Source organism: Callionymus lyra, chromosome 7, assembly GCF_982586985.1.
Source record: "Callionymus lyra chromosome 7, fCalLyr1.hap1.1, whole genome shotgun sequence".
In the NCBI taxonomy this organism is placed as follows: domain Eukaryota; kingdom Metazoa; phylum Chordata; class Actinopteri; order Syngnathiformes; family Callionymidae; genus Callionymus; species Callionymus lyra.
The window spans coordinates 24,270,483-24,287,270 of record NC_141824.1 but is presented as its reverse complement, the minus strand read 5'-3'; the positions used below and the strand labels follow the sequence as shown (position 1 = coordinate 24,287,270).

Below are 16,788 nucleotides of genomic sequence, written 5' to 3'. Positions count from 1 at the left end.
TGGGAAACCAAGAAGAATAAAATGCTGTGAAAACACCTATGAATGATCTCGTGATTATGTTGTTGTTTGTTGATTTTATTTTTTTTAATCTTACCTATACTCAACACTGCTATGAACACAATGATCAAATAAGTTGGATTTTGTATATATATCTTTTTAAAACACTTTGCTTTTAAAATAGGAATTACCATTTAAGTTAAGTCTGTCTTATAATATGTGAGAAAAAAAACCTTTGAAACTGAAGTTTTTCCTCAACCATTAAACACTAACTTTATGTATTATCATGATCTGACTCAACCATTAAAATAAACAATGATTTAACTTTTCTTAGATAGTTGTGATGCTGTTTAATATGTGAAACCTTGTTTGAACAAATACTTATTAAAGCCTGAATTTGTGTGTATTTTAAAAATCGATTTGACTTTTTTCTAAATATCGGTTTTATATCAATAATTAACAGTGAATTGACGTCACCACGATACGTTGAAGCAAATTCAAACCTTGGACTTTTAAAGTTGGCCGTTATCTGCCTGAACTTAGACACACATCTACAGTTTCAATTATTAACAGAAAGCCGAACACGTCGGTTGGATTTTCGGAAAAAGACATTTCAAGGACAGGAAAGGTTGATGACTTGGAAGTGAAATCGTAGAAACACAAGATTTTATAGGTTGTTATGTAAATCCAGAGCTTCCTGAGTTGTATACACAACAACACAATGTGTGCCGTGAACACAGTAGGGGGATGGAGGCCTATGATGGACAAAAATATAGACTTACATGATAATATGGTGAACATTATAGCTTGGTTATAAAAGAGATTATCACGAGTTAAGTTATACAACTGTTGTCAGCTGCATTATTGTTTACCTTGACAACTTCTGTGGCTTATGTTTGTGTGGAAATACGTTGCACAAGACTGGCACTGTAATCCCAAACAAATCTTTGATCTGAAGCTTACACAAGTGGGCCATATCTCAAGAAACTTAGGTGTAAAGTGCAAACAAAAACGCCGACAACAGGAAGAAGGAAACAACAACTTTTGCTTCTTATATTCACAAATTTATTGTTTAGGAAATTGAAAATATATGATTCTCTTTTTACTGCTCTTTTTTTTTCTCACATTCATATTTCACAGACCTTTATACAATTCTTCATAAATAAAGTATAAAATACATTTTTTTTTCTTTAAGCACAAATAAATATAATAAATACATTAGTTTAAGTTAACAATGCTAGGCGACCAATAACAGAAAGGAATACTGCGGTGATGAAATCTCTAAATCAGGCTGTCCAAACAAACAGGTCAAATGTTGGGGTTTGATTAACAAAGACGGGTCAGGATAGTTAATTAGATCGAGAACACGTTATGCGAGCGAACTTTGATCTCTGAGTACTTTGCTACTTAAATCTGCCTGCACCTCAGGTCTCTAGAAAAAAGGCCAAGATTACGCACGTCCATACACACACACACACACACACACACACACACACACACACACACACACACACACACACACACACACACACACACTCAACACACATGCACACACAAACAGTTGAGTATGAAGCTTTGGTAGAATGCTACTGGGAGATACAACTGTTTCTCCCATTGGATTTGCTGTAAAGTGCATTTCACAGATAAAAAAAATAGCATCGAGGACGAGTACCGGGGGGGGGGTCTCGTCCAAGAAGGCGAATGAGTCAAATGTGCGAGTCTTGGCTCTAAGAAATCTTTTCAGCGTTTTTGGCAAAAGGGAGAATCTTAAGGCACCTGTGTTGCTGCCATTTTGATCTCTGTCAACTGGCACTGTCAATCTGAGTAAGTACTAAATGAAGACCACATATAAAGGTCTAGTCGACTACACCGTCATTAATGTTAAAATAAAGTCGAATTACATCAGGGTACTAAAATCAAGTCCTTTTTTTTTTTTTTTCCGTCAAACCGATTAAACCTGGATTAAGAACCTTTAAGTGTTATTGAGTCAAGCTGACTTTTCAAGATCAGATCCGAGGAAAAGTCCAGATAAGCACAAATAATTACATTTCAGTTCCTCTGGATACTTCTTTGAGTCTTTTTAGTCGGAGAGAGAAAGTCGCTCGAAAACATTGAGCCTCTTGGTGGCGGATGAATCGAACGTTGGAGACTCGCTTCCACTGGAGCCGCTGCTGCTGCTGCTGTAGCTGTCTTCGAGCGAGTCCTCGGAGGAGAAGCGTTGCATGCCGGGAAGTTTGATGAACCCTCCGGGGCCTGCCAAGAGCAAACTTCTGTCTTGCTGCTTCTCCTCTTCCATGCTGGCAAAGCTTCGACCCTTCTTGCCGTCCACGGTGGAAAAGTCATTTCCATGGCCACAGGAACAGCGAGAGACCTTTGGCTCCAGGATAAGAGGAATGTTGTGGATGTCCCCAGTGCTGGCTCGGGTTCGCTGCTTCCCAATGTGGAATGCTGCCGACTCCCTGTGCAAATTGTCCCCAAACACTGGGGAGATATGATCTGCGGGAGGTGGGGAAACAGACGGGGCCCGGCTAAACACTGGGTTGGGATCGTTGAAGGATGACAGGAATGACGGTGGGGGCGAGGTACGCGACGAGTCCAGGAATCCCGCGAAACTGACACTTTGGCGGAGTTGGTGGCGCGGATTCGGACCGCCGGCCATGGAAGAGGTAAGTTGTCGCTGGAATTTGCTGGACGTCATCGGGCCGCCGCTGATCTTATCTTCGTGGATGAAGTGGCAACGCGATCCGTACGGGCAGTAGCCGAAGTTGTAGAAGGTTCTGCAGTGCTCGGTCTTGTACTTGGGATGGCGGTACAGTCCGCGCAGCTCGGCCTCACCGTGGGCGAACTGGCACTTACTGCCGTACTTGCAGCTGCCCGTCTCCTGGAAGCCGCGGCACAGTTCAGTTTTGTAACGGTTGGACGACAGCATCGGCTGGACCTGAGGCGGCAGGTTGGAGAAACCGGGCGGGGGGGCCACAGTTGTCGCGTTGGGGACCGTGGGAAAACCCTCGAGGTTGTTGAGCTGTCCGAAAGAGGACAACAGAGCGCTGCCGGACTCGGTGAGGCTCATGGCACGATCCGGTCTGAAGGGGTGCTGTTTTTCCTGGGACACCGGGCCCTGGCTCCAAATGCTGGGGGACCAGATGGAGCTGCCGCCGTCTTCGCCGCCGCTGACATGGTCAGTGCTGAGACTGAGTCTGGAGGAAGCAGGGGGGGAAGGGGGCGCGAAGAAGGAAGTTGACCGGGTCAGGCGACTGTGGTTGGGGGCTTTAACTTGAGGCTGGTGTTGAAGCAAAGCGTCATCCAGGGTCAGGTTGCGAAAGTTCTGTTGCAGAAAAAACATAAGTTCAGTCATCCAGTCGTACTGTTTGCACATTTAGATTAGTCGTGATCAAAATAGCCCTGCTGCTTTGTGATTTAGACTTGTTTACGCTCTTTCTCTCTCACTTGCACAACTAGGAGGCGACCAAAACAACTCAGCTTTTTATCCCTCAAACCTTCTTTGAACTGAGTTTCACAGCAAAGAATCAATAAAATAATAATAATTAAAAAAAGTTTTGATCACATTAGAGCAAAATAAGAATTAAGTATCTTAACAATATAGAAGTTACTCTAACAAATATAACAAAAACCTTTTAATCTCACCTTCGTGAAGATGTTGTCGAGCATTTCGGACATGCTGTACCTCTTTGTCCAAGAGAAGTAGATTCACTGAGGCTCCACTGTTGCACTACTTCTGCCCAGTCAAGTTGAGTTCTCGCTGCTCTGCCTGACTTTTATTGCCGACTCTAGTCTCCTCCTAGATTCAGGAGGAGTTTCCACTCGCTGTGTTCCCGGATGCCCCACCCTCCTCCACCTCAGGTTTCATGTGAGCTCAGATGGGGGCGTGTAGTAAAAACACACACGTACACACACGCTCAGACACACACTCTTGGAACTGAATCTGTGTATTTTTAACCAGCTCTGTGAAATGTTACAGTTTCATAGCACACGACCCTCATATGTGTTATTTCCGTGTAACTCATTACAGCTTTGTGGAACTTGTAGACCAAGTCAAACGCGTCGGTTATTCTTTAACCAGCCTACAAACATTGAAGCTGTTTTTCGCACACATGGATTAAACATTTGCAAGATTAATCGGACTATTAAGGAAGTGTTCACGTTTGTTCCCACCACACAGTCTTTTTGTGTGTTTACCAGAATATGTTTTGTCATAAAAGAAATAATGAAATGAAATTTGATGGTCAGAAACTTTTTATGGAGGCCAATATGATTATTGGTGCACAAAGGGCTACCTGGACACATTTGATACAAACCTCCTAAATAAAAAGAGCGACATAGACCACTTTTTGATCATAATAATAATGAAAATGAGAGACTACACCAGCTATATTATCGGTACGAGTGACTAATTTGAATATTTTAACATGAAATCAAGTACAAAAATACGAAAAATCAGATAGAGCTCCATGGTGACCAGCGGTGGAAGCAAAGAAACCTAACCAAACTCAGATTTAAAGTGAATTTGCGTAAAAACGTCTGTATGAAGGTATGTTTTTAAGGTTTAGTCACTTGTATGGCTTCTAACCGTCGCTGACGTGTTCAGAACTAGTTGAAAACGTACACAGAACAATGCACACACTAAAAATAACTTGTTTATAATGTGCGTTTCAAGAAAAAAATGGTAGATTTTATACATTCGATAAACCGTTTGGCTTTAAAACAGAGGGACTAATGACATTAGACACATACTTGTTTGGCTTCTATTGATGACTCACTAATTAAATCAGAGGCTTAACAAATCAAGCGTTGTCAACAAATCATGGGATACATGATTCTGTCACACCAGATCGCTTTATTGAAGAGAGCACACAGTCTCTGACTTTGACATCATTAATAGCGTTTTGCCAAAAATCGGACGATCTGAGCGTGAACTATTTTCTGCAGTGCGTTAGTCATTACTCATTGAGTAATGCCGAATGCTGGCAATGACAACAGAATGTTCTTCAGTTGTGCAATCCTCCAAAAGGTTCCAGCAGCGCTCTGAGGCATCAATTACTGGAAGTCGTGCCAAATTAAACCAGGTGTCTAATTTAAAATTGAAAGCATGAAATTAAATATAATAAAACAGGGAAGTTACACATTGTGATGAATCACAATTCATTTATATATTATATTATTTCTATAAAAGTCATGATTCTTGTTTTTATATTTTATTTTTAATTTAATGTCTAATCTTTGACTTTACTGTTTCTGTTTGTAAAATATTGTTATTTTGTTTTTGTCTTTCTGACCTTGAGTTGTTAGGTTTAAAACAGTATCCAGTCACACCCTGAAGTAAACATTAATAAAAACAAAGAAAAAAGCTTTATGAAGCCACTTTTTTTTATAATCGTATTATTATTATATATTATTATCACTACAATAATGGATTTAATAAAAACAAGTTTTTCTCTGCAATTTAAGTAGGGATTAAAAACAATTAATTGGATCAAATAATTACAGATACGGTTAATTAATCTCTCATCCTTTTAATCTCTCGACAGCACTTGTAATACAGTTAAATATTGTCATAATGAATTGTATGAAAACAACTCAAGTTTTTTTCTGCAATTTTAGTTTAGATTAAAAATAAATAATTTGATCGATTAATCACGGATACGAATTATTAATCTCTCATCATTTTTATTCTCTTGACAGCACTTATAATAAGGTAAGGTAAGGTAAAACTTTATTTTGATTTATTTTCAATATCGACACAAAGGCTCCACTTATTTATAAAAAAAAGAAAGAAACTTTGCTAAAAATAATAATGCTAAGCTACATGTCAGCGAAGAGTTTAAGGAGGCCACAAGGGTCAAAATAACTCCCACGGTGTAGACAAACAGATGTACCGACACACTCTTGTCAGACACTTGTGTCGGGTTCAGCTAATAATAACCGAAGCTTGATATAAATACTTCATCTATTTACAAACGCAGCAGGGTGTTGGACATAGAGGCCACCTATAGGCTGCCTGCTATTTATTTCCATTTATTCACGACATATAGCACAAGTTTGTGTTCTTTTATCTGAGTTTTCTGGCCTCATTTTATGACACTCTGACAGGGAGGGGCACACACACACACACACACACACTTGTAAATATTCAGGTATATTCATACAAGCGTGACCTCAAGATGCATTCCTGTTTCGGTGGATAACAGGTTGTGTTGTTTTTTTTTCTCTCTCTTGCTCTGTGACTAAGCAACTCCGAGCTTCATGCCAAGTTTTCCACTGGGGATTTTTTCATGTTACGTGACATTTTTAAAACATGTTAAGACGTTACACAATTGTATTTGTCACACCCCTGTACATCAAACACGTTTAAGAAGTAGAAAACCCTTTACTCAACTAAAAAAAAAAGCCTTTATTTTTAATAATGTATTGCTTTTAATTGATTTTCAATAGTGAAGGGTCTTTTAAATTAAACACTCATTATAATTGAAAATAACTTTTTGTTTTTATTTATAGATTTTTTATCTCGTTAAATAATGATTGACCCTTTTTTCATGGTTTATATAATGCATATGATTTGTGTGACACAGTGAACCGGACTTATAGCGCAGATCCCTGTCCTATGACTGTGTATAATGCACTTAAGCTGTATAAATAGATCATTAACCCACACAGGCCTGTGTACACTTTGTTCTAGCATGTAGAATGTGTGTTTGCATTAAACCACATCAGGAGACCCGGAGATGTTGAACAGAGGTTGAAATCCCGCAAAGATTTACTCACCAATATCAAATTCAACAGTTCATATAACGACAGTCCAATAAGGAAAGAAAGTCGGACCCAAGACGGAACTGATCATATATATATATATATATATATATATATATATATATATATATATATATATATATATATATATATGTATATAACTAGTTTTTATTTTAATACTATAATAAAATCCAAACCGATGAATTACATTCTATGTATAACTAAGAATGATAAATTATTACCTGAGATATTAGAAAACACGAAAATTCCTTAACAAATTATTGACACAGTGAGTCAAATTGAAAAACCATGAGATAGAAAATTGTTTAATTTGACGTCACAGTAAGACAAACATGGGACTGATGTCATTATTGTTTGTTTTCACTAGGTATTGTCTTTGAGTGATATACAAATAAAGAACTAGCACTATGATATGATCCATTTTCTTGAGAATTGTTGGCCTGTTTAGAGAGTTAGAAAAATGTCCCTCAAAATTTGTATGTTGGTTATTGCTCTTAAAAAACACAAATTTAATGTAAAATTGAAATAGAGGTAAAAAAAAGTTATGCTGTGAAAAAGTTACAACTACAATGTACTCACAACTTTTTTTTGTTGATTGAATTCAGCTGTAATTAAAATTTACCTGGAATATTTTACTGTGTGTTTTACAGAAAAATGCAAAAACAGAGAAATAAATGACAGAAAAATAAAGAGTTTTTTCCTACAGACACCTTGCCGCCCACACAGTCCTCACCCTGACAATCACGTGTGTTGTTTTTGACCGTAAGAAGTAAGTAGTGACTCATCCGAGAAGGTAGAAAACAGCAAAGTCATCCTCATTATCGCTCATGATGACAGCGCTGACTGGGACACAAAAGATAAGATATGATACTGTTGATGACTGAGAAGCATAAATGGTTTTCTTTTTTTTCTGGCCTTCCTACCATCTTTGGTTTCTTTATGACTTGTTTTGCTTCTACTTTCTGTTACGATTCCAGTCCCAGACGGACCAGAAGCTCCGTACGGTCACTATTTGTCCAGTCCGTGAGTCTAATAAGTGATTGTTTGCAAATATTTAACCATGCCCTCAGTCACATCGCCATGGAGACGGGCTAAACATCGCGCACACACAAGCCTGCACAGGTTCAACGGTTCCTAAGCAACAGGTATGAAGCAGGGTTTTCAGAACTAACACGTCTGCTGAGAGGTCACAAACTGAAACCTTAACAAGGCGGTTTGGAGACGGAGGGTTCATGTGAGGGATGGCTGGACGGAGGGAGGGTTGAATGTGAGTCAGTAGTTTGTGTCGGGAGCCGTAATTGACATCACGGCCGCGGAAAGTACCTGCCTCTCCTTAAAAAAAATGTGCGTAGAGAGAAGCACGTCCCCCGCCTGTTATCATATGTTTAACAGATACTGTCGTTTCTGTGTCAGGTGGCTTGATAACAACTGGACTTTCACACTCGGACAGTATTGCACCAGAGGGATGTGCACACGCAGATACAGCATGAGGACACTCCACTTTTATTAGGATGAGAATATTCTAGGGAAATTACCATCAAACTTTGAGTACTGAAGAAGAGGAAGTCAATCTATTGGATGAAGTACGACCTTGCTAAGAAAATTAATTGCTTATGTCTCCCTCAAAAACTAATTTGAATAAGATCATTTTAGTGTTAAAGTTATACTTGCTTTTAAATACAACAAACTCTCAAAAATGTTATTAGAAAAAAATAAAAACAATAATTATCAGTATGAAGGAGCAAAATATGTTATGTCTGTCTTTTAACTCAAAAACCTTGAGCACATTTATCAAGATTTAAAAAGATTTAAAAAGATTTAATTTCTTATATGGTTCAATTTGAATTTAAGATTTTATTGAATTTAAGTTAATCTTTTAATTTGTACTACAGTGTGGCCATTTTTGGAGTCACAAGAGTAAAAAACAACAATTTAAAATAATAATTTTACGATATGACAATGTGCAGTAGGTCATAAAAAAGCCATACAAAAAATATATATATATAAATATCAAAGTCTAAAAACAGTTGGTCATTTGACAAAATGCTTCAGGTTTCTTAGATACTATCACTAGAACTGAACAGACTCTCTTATGTGTGATTCCCAGTTAGGAAACTATGTCATAGGAATACGCAAATGTATGACATTTGTATTTATTCAAGACATCCAACAGTCACTGGAGTTGTTTCAAAAGAGGCTCAGGGGAGGATTTTAAGTGCATCAGTGGAACACCTACTTCATCCTGGAAGTCACGTAAGCCCAGATACGTATCTCGGAGTCATCCTATTGGGCGAGATCTGTCAGATTGGTGGCCCACATTTAGAACAGCTAGTTGAGGTGTCATGAGTACCTAGTCAGGATGACTCAAAGCCGCCTCCTAATGTGGTGTTCCTGGCACTCAAGGAGTGGTAGACGCTGGAACGCCTTAGGTTTTTTCCTTGGAGGTTTCTGAGGGAAAAGGCAACCCAGACTTCTTACGCGAAGCTATACATTTGAGGATGAGAAAGTCTTTACAAACGAAAACTTTGATTCAAAATTAATAAAAATAAGTGATTTAAAAAAGAATATTTCAGCAGATAAACAAGACAATACGGACAAACCTTAAATAAAATGGCATGACAGGAAAAATAAAACTAACTTAGTGCCTGAAGAATACATCCCACCATAATGCTGAATCAGCAGGTCAGCCTGCGACAACATGGTCCAATACATGGACTGGTGTTTGTTATTAAATGTTTAAATTAGACAGAAATAATCAATGCAACAAAAATTACACACTTGTTTTTTTTATTTCTTTGTTCAAAGAAACATCATGGACCAGTTGCAAGCCCGGGTTATGGACCACTTGGTCACCATTGCTGAGACAAAAACCATGAGTTAGCTAAGTTTTCGTTTTAAAAAGGTTTCAGCCTCAGTGATTACGCTAGAGTACTGTCGCTTTCTATACATTTCGTCATTTCATTTGCATCTCGAAACTTGTTTAATAAAGCATTTGAGTCACGGGTCTTTCCTGCATCCTCATTAACATACATGACGTTGAAGAGAAACTGACGAAAGGATTCTTTAATTGACATACATTGACTGAGCGCGGCTTTATGGAACTGAGAATTTCCCACATGTCGAAATGATAGCGCGTCTTTTGCATCAGTCTATATGCTGAGTCAGTTCACTGCCAGTAATCTGGTAGCTCAGGATATGCGCAATAAGTGGTCATCAGGTTGTTTTTTTTTCATGTGTCAGCAACAAATTTTTCGACTTTCGGGGTTTGATTTATGGATTCCTGTGATTTCCTTGTGTTGGTTATTGACCGGTTATATCTGTCGGACTTCTCACTAAAGTATTTTTAAACTTTTATTTAGAAGATTTAATTGTTTTTTGAGAAATAGTCATAAAAGGATAAGAAACAGATGATTCAATTATTGTTAAAAATCCATCTGATATAGTATACTGTATAAAACAACAACACCAAATAAAAAATATAGTTGAATTTAGTGACAAAATGCTTGGAGGTTCGACATGGTTTCGGGATCTTAAGCCACTAATGAACTAGTGGTTTAGACTATTTTCATTTGTTTTAATATGTCTTTAAATAAAGTCATGTGACCCCTAGCGACTGTACATGCTGTTGTAGAGAATTTTAAATTAAGTTCATTTTAATTTTATTGATTTTTGCTACACACGAAAAGCAACAGTTTAACCACATTTATTTACATTTAACCTGTATTTCCATCATTTTGTGTTTGGTTTCTGTAGCATTACCTACGTCCTTATAATCATGTGTACATTTTTGTATATTAAATACATGAAAATAAATAATATGTCTTTAATTGTTTTGTTTTTTAGGGGCCTTGTGACGCTGGTCTGATGTCAGATGTCTTTATATCGTGTATTGAAATATAAAGTTAAAGGAGTGTTTTATGACCCGAACAAGAGTACAGGATCAACAATGATTGACAACTTGACCTACATAAGGAGGAGACAAACATACACGCTGGAGAAATTGACATCGAACGAGTCTCGAAAATAAAGGTAGTTAAAGAAAGTATACAAGCCGAGAGGTGGAGACCGAAGGTGTGGAACGACTCGATGCTTGACTGGTTGGACTTGAAACTTTGCAACCAAACTGCATAACACATATACTGTGTGCTGAACACACCCTTATTTTTCAACTACAGAGTTAATAGACAGAGAGGTGATGTGACAGCCAAGCTTTTTAAATTAATCATTAAAGCTGATCTATTTTATTTAATAGGTTGTTCTGGGTGTGACAGATGTTAATAATTCACTGTTCAGTGAACATGTGATGGAGAAGGATCATTATGTTGGAATCATTTTCTGCATGTATTTGTTCTTTGGTCCAGGGAAGTCCAACCTGGCATCAGTTCTGACACACTGTCATTTTGTATTGAATTATTCAAAACATTGTCATTGTTGGATGTTCAATTATAATATTTTCTATCCATTAACAATCTTGTTTATCGCAAATTCTGGACCATGAAACAATAAATGATTGAAAGAACACACAAAGTGGTGTGAGTTGCTTCACTTGTGTCTTACTTGAGATCATAAAATCACATGTGTGTACTTGAAGAAAGTAAAAAATTCAATGTTACTTTCATCTTAAACTAGCGACCACTGATGGCAGGAAAGGGATTACTGAAGAAAATACATCTTACACTCGGTACAGTCGGTTTACAGGTTCGATCATGTGAGTTTTGTTTTTGCAAGTGCAAGCTCCCACAGCTATTTAGCAACAGCTGTCACATGACACACTGATGCGTACAACATGTACTCCAAGTGCAAACGTTTGAGGTTCAAATCCATATTTGTATGAACATGTCACTCATGCCTGAGGAATTTCACTTTTGTTTATTCATTCCCGTCGCTCTTGCTTCCTCGTCGCACTGTTTGAGTTGAGTTCTTAACCCTCTCGAGTGCTGCAAGATCTGTTCCCGGACGATTCAACGCTGCTCTTGAGAAAGTTTTAAAGATCACAAACACTTGAGGGGCTTAAACATAAACACATTTCCCTGATTACTAGTAGAAATACGTCACTGTGACCAGAGATTAAACTCAATTATTAACGAAAGCATTTCATTTAAAAGATAATCATCCTCTCATAATTTCTCTAAATTAGATGATGTTAAAGTAGAACAAAAACTAAAAGTACACAATTTCATATCCACTCAATAACAGGACAGTGTTTTTTAACTATGTATAAGTTTGACCTATATTGTATCATCAGTATCAAACGTTCTTTTCATTGAAATATATACATTAGAAAATGTGCTTGATCCCTGCCCTCTTAAAACACTTTGTTTTACTGGAATTTAAATTTTGGCTTCTGGCTAAAGGAGGAATCAATAAATGCATTATTGTTTTGTAATGGGCTTCGCTCTTGTAACCTATCATTCAACGAGAATTCAAAACATGATGAGAGACTTACTGCATCTTGGAGAGGAAGACTTTAACATTTGAAACTTGTGAGTAAATCAGGAGAGTTTTCACATTAGTTGCCCTTTCAAACCGCACCAGATTCGAGCAATTCAATATCTCCTGTTGTTTATTTTCAGTCACTCGGTTAACTTTTAAATGAAAACTCCGCTACCATTTCTCTGCTGTTTTTCCAGACCCTCTTAATATCTCTCCCCACTTTCACAATAAGCAAACTGGTTTCCTTCCCACAAGGAAAGAAAGGCAAGCAGAGGAGGGGAAGAGAGGGGGGAGGGATAGATGGGAAGCCAAGATGGAAAATGAAACAAAATGTTCTGCACTGCCGTGAGAGGAACTTTCAGGAAATGACCAAGCCACAAAGCAAAATAGCCCCTAAAATTAAGAATAGAGGGCAATGATAGGTGAAAGACATTCCTGGAAAAGCAACAGCAGCATAAAGAGAGGAGTTTCTGGGGAGTTTCCTCGCGGCTCTGAGCTGCCAGTAAAATATATTATTTTTTCGAAGGTATAGGTAGAACACGTTGTCTTGTGTTGTCAAGTCATTGAGGTAGGTGACCGGAACCTCAGAAAATCATATGATTCAGAATTTAAAATCCCAAATGCATTAAAGTGTATGTAGATTGCCAAACTAAACACGGCATATTGTTTAAAAAATTATGTTTTTAAGTAAAATGCTGGAATTGTTGGTAACAAATGTTGTTTCCCGTCTCTATTTCTTCCATAAATTAAAGAAACTGAAACAAAGTTGTTGTTTTTTTAGCACAAAAAATACTCCCTTACCATGAGTCAGCTTTGAAAAACATTCTGTACCATTTAACACAGATATTTTTGTGTTTACGTCTTTCCCTGCTCACTGGCGTAAAGGCTGATGGTGTCTGAAGGAGACAGAGGAGCTCTGAGCCAACACTTTGAGCAAACACAGCGCTAAACAAACCGTGTTGAGACTTGAAGTTGTTGCGTCCATAATGTGGAGGTGACGTCAACGCAGGGGCCACGACTGATTTGAACTCGCTTGGAAGACGTGTGCGTTGCCTGGGGATTATTTAGGGACAGCTGTATCGTTTTAATGACCTGCATATTTTTCAAGCTCATCTTCTGCGTCAACGTCGAGATTCCACGTTGGATACGCCGAACGCCCTCTTCACTTCTGCAGCGATATTATGTGTGTTCGGCCCTGTTGCTCCCTGGTCTTTAAAAGGAAAAGTATGTTCTTGGCGTCACTGTGGGAACAAAGAGGGAGACAACAGGGAAGAAAAAGCTGTGTTTCCACAAATACCATTCTAATGAAGTCGCTGTGAAGCAAATGTGTCAGCGCGGCTACTACTTTATAAACTCATTAACGATGAGTCCCGATTCCAAGCCGAGTGATTCAGCATAACAGATGACCTGATTTCTTAATGTCACTCACAGAAAATCAAATTATCTTGCTAAATAGCGCATTGCGAAACTGGCTAATTATACATTTGTACTGACATCTGCTAATAATTCACGGCTTTTGCAATCATATTTAAAGTGGCCGTGTTTGTATGAAGCCCTGTCCAGATGTGAGAGGTTTCTGAAAGACACATCCGCGAATTGAAAAGAGGTGAAGAATAGATTCCAGGGAGAGTGGAATGACTTGTGGTCACTTTTAAGGATTAATCTTTGAAAGTAGATGGGCAGCAGACAAATGAAAGAAGAAGTTTCTTGCTTTTGTTTCAGTGTTGTTTTTCAGAATAATGAAGTAAGTATGTACGCCTGAGACGGACAGTTCAGCACTCCCTCTCTTCGGCGTCTAACTAAGATTTGTGCTAAAATGATAGTATTCCAAACTTCACACTCATGTCGACTAAGAGTTGGAGTAATCTGTTCCCTTTTGTTGTTAGAGACAAAAATGCGAGCTTCCGGTGTATATCAGTGGTGACACTGTGAGCTTCTGCTACAAACAATCTTAAAATACAGACCAATTTATCTTTTTTTGGTTTAATTTCTCATGTTGGGGCTTCATCACAAGAGGGACAGTATGGAGGAGCAGGATGAATGTATTTGAATGTGTTTAAGTGTTTCATTTTGGCATAGGGAAGACGAGCCGCGGTCGCTACATTAGCATGGACATACATTTTTGCCTGTATCTCCAAAAAGAAAGAGATTAATCTGAAAATAATCCCAACCCCTTAGTCGAAATGAGGGTGCGGGGAATATGAGTACATTTCGAATTTTGGGTGAAATATGACTAGAATGAGAATCAATGAAGAAACTCTCTTTGATTAAAAAAAGAAAAAATTGCATTAACGCTATACATACCTTCAGAACATTCAAAGTAAAAATGTTGCAAGGGATTTATTAATCAGATAGCGGGTGGTCAACGCAATAATTACCGTTTTATCCTCTCTAAATACACTTAGTTGTATGAGAACCCCCTCAAATGATCAATAATAATCAATCATGCTAGCTATCGAGTATCACGAGTGTTCACTATAGATGTACCTTTGCAATTGTATTTCTGTACGGACATTATGATCCATTTTAATAGATTTGACAACCTGAAATGATCATGTCAGTTGACTATATGATGACTTTCAGATCAAAATTATATACAGTATAGTACTCACTAGAGATTACAATGTACATTCTGATGTATTTAAGACTAATCCCCTGTGTTGCCTAAGAGCTTTGGATTCAACCATCCGGATGAATATTGCTGATATTTGGCTTAAATGATAAAGGAATGATAAAGGAAATACAAAATCAGGTCTATATGAAGTGTCAATTACAAATAATATTGAATTCACAGAACCAATGTCTACTGTCACAACAAGACCAAAAATAATAAAAAATACATAAATAAATACAAAACATTATAAAAAAAGGAAACTCGCTACAGGTTAAAAATTAGATTAACAAAAATAAAATGCAGTAAATATGACTCTATTTGAGATAAGTGCAGCCGAAGATTGTCGTGTCGGTCAGAAGCTCTGTTGTTAGCAACATATAATTCAGTTAAAATAATTAAAGCACAAGATGACATGTTAACCAAAGTTAACCACAGAACCGTCGGGACAGCAAGCTGGGCCACCATAAGTGTCTAAAAACAAGTACAAACTAGAGAGAATAAAACAAATCAGAATATTATGTCGTTTTTTTTTTTTATAATTATAACCATTATTTAAATTTGTTCATCTAAGTCACTCGTTTCCCCAGTGATTCAAATAAATATCAACATAATAGATACGAGTTTGTGTCAGTGTCGACATTACTGCTCACAGCTGGAGTTTCCTTGGAAAAACAACTAATGAGAAAAGTGCGTAGCTCAACGATAAATAAGTGCTTTACTTCACATTCCGGCGTCAAAAAATAGAAGCTGCTTCCTCATCCTTTTCATTCAATTATTACACAATCTAGCAGCAAACTGAGAATAATCTTTGGACTAATTAAGTTATACCCTAAGAAATGTCTCACATTTAAATAGATATAAAAGTAACTGAAAATTAAAATGATCCATGAAAGGTGAGATATTTTAGTAAACCTCGGATGATTCCAAACTAAACTGCCTAAAGACTGATTATGTTTCTTAAAAATACCTTTTGAATTGATTTTTATCAACCCGGAACTGAGTCACATCCTCTTGCACAACAAACGTATAAGAGAACTTTATGTTCCAGACTTTAATAACACATGACATTAACTTTAATTTCGCTAAATCGGCCGTAATATTCCCTCGTGCTTCATGATGTTCCTGGTCTTCAAGGTGATCCTTCCACATCCTGCGGTGCTCAAGATGTGAACGAGGATCATAAAGAGTCAGAGGACAATAATACACTAACAAGTCCATGCAAGAGCAACGCACGGTTCATTCCATTTAAGGTTTTTGTCGCTGCGAGTCGCGTCTGCGGCTCTATTTCTGAATAAATGATTTGGTGATAAAAGTCGAAGACAGAGAGCAGGATGACATGTCAAGCACATTGAACCACCACAAGAGCGGGACTGTCCCCGAGCAGCAAACATTAGCATCACAAAACCGATGCAGACAATAAAGAAAAGGTCACTCTGTTTTTTGTTCGTGTTGCAACGATTACAAATTTACATTTACATTATATAGACGGTTTTGTGATAATTAGATTGTTGTGTTGTTTGCACTTCACTGCTCATCAATGTGTCAGTATATATATTTATATATATATAATAAAAAAAAGATAATTTCCATGTTTTCTATTTGGTATATGCATATATATATATATATATATATACATATATATATATATATAAATATATACATATGAGAAACTCAGAGGGGGAAAAAATGTACACAATAGTGGTCCTCTGTTCTCTGTTCAGGTCCTCGGCTGTCCCGAGCTCTCTCACATACACTTTGTATTTCCCACTGCAACACTATGATACACTCACACGCACACACTCCAAGTGTGTGAATGGGTGAAGATGTAATGGAAAATCTTGAGTCCATGTGTGTTTGGAAAAAAAAAAGAAAAAATCTATTTCTCATCCCTCATTCAAAACACAAGGATGGAAAGCTCTTAAAAACAAAAACAACATATTATATATTTCATTTATAAA

The 16,788-nt window shown here is 37.5% G+C and overlaps 1 protein-coding gene across 1 annotated transcript; it reads right to left on the bottom strand.

Moving 5' to 3' along the window:
- Positions 1–1,039: 1,039 nt before the first annotated feature.
- On the bottom strand, positions 1,040–3,776 carry LOC148075758 (mRNA decay activator protein ZFP36). Its single transcript, XM_087795919.1, has 2 exons — positions 3,643–3,776; positions 1,040–3,322 (listed from the first exon to the last, which is right to left on the bottom strand). The coding sequence occupies exons 1-2, from the start codon at positions 3,673–3,675 to the stop codon at positions 2,078–2,080; spliced, it is 1,278 nt and encodes a 425-aa protein (XP_087652045.1). The 5' UTR covers positions 3,676–3,776; the 3' UTR covers positions 1,040–2,077.
- Between the last annotated feature and the right edge of the window lie 13,012 nt (positions 3,777–16,788).

Excerpts from the sequence above, each read along its gene's own strand:
- LOC148075758 (XM_087795919.1), bottom strand. The coding sequence starts at position 3,675 with ATGTCCGAAATGCTCGACAACATCTTCACGAAG. Across the intron at positions 3,323-3,642 it reads TCGACAACATCTTCACGAAG|AACTTTCGCAACCTGACCCT; the intron begins GTGAGATTAAAA and ends TTTCTGCAACAG.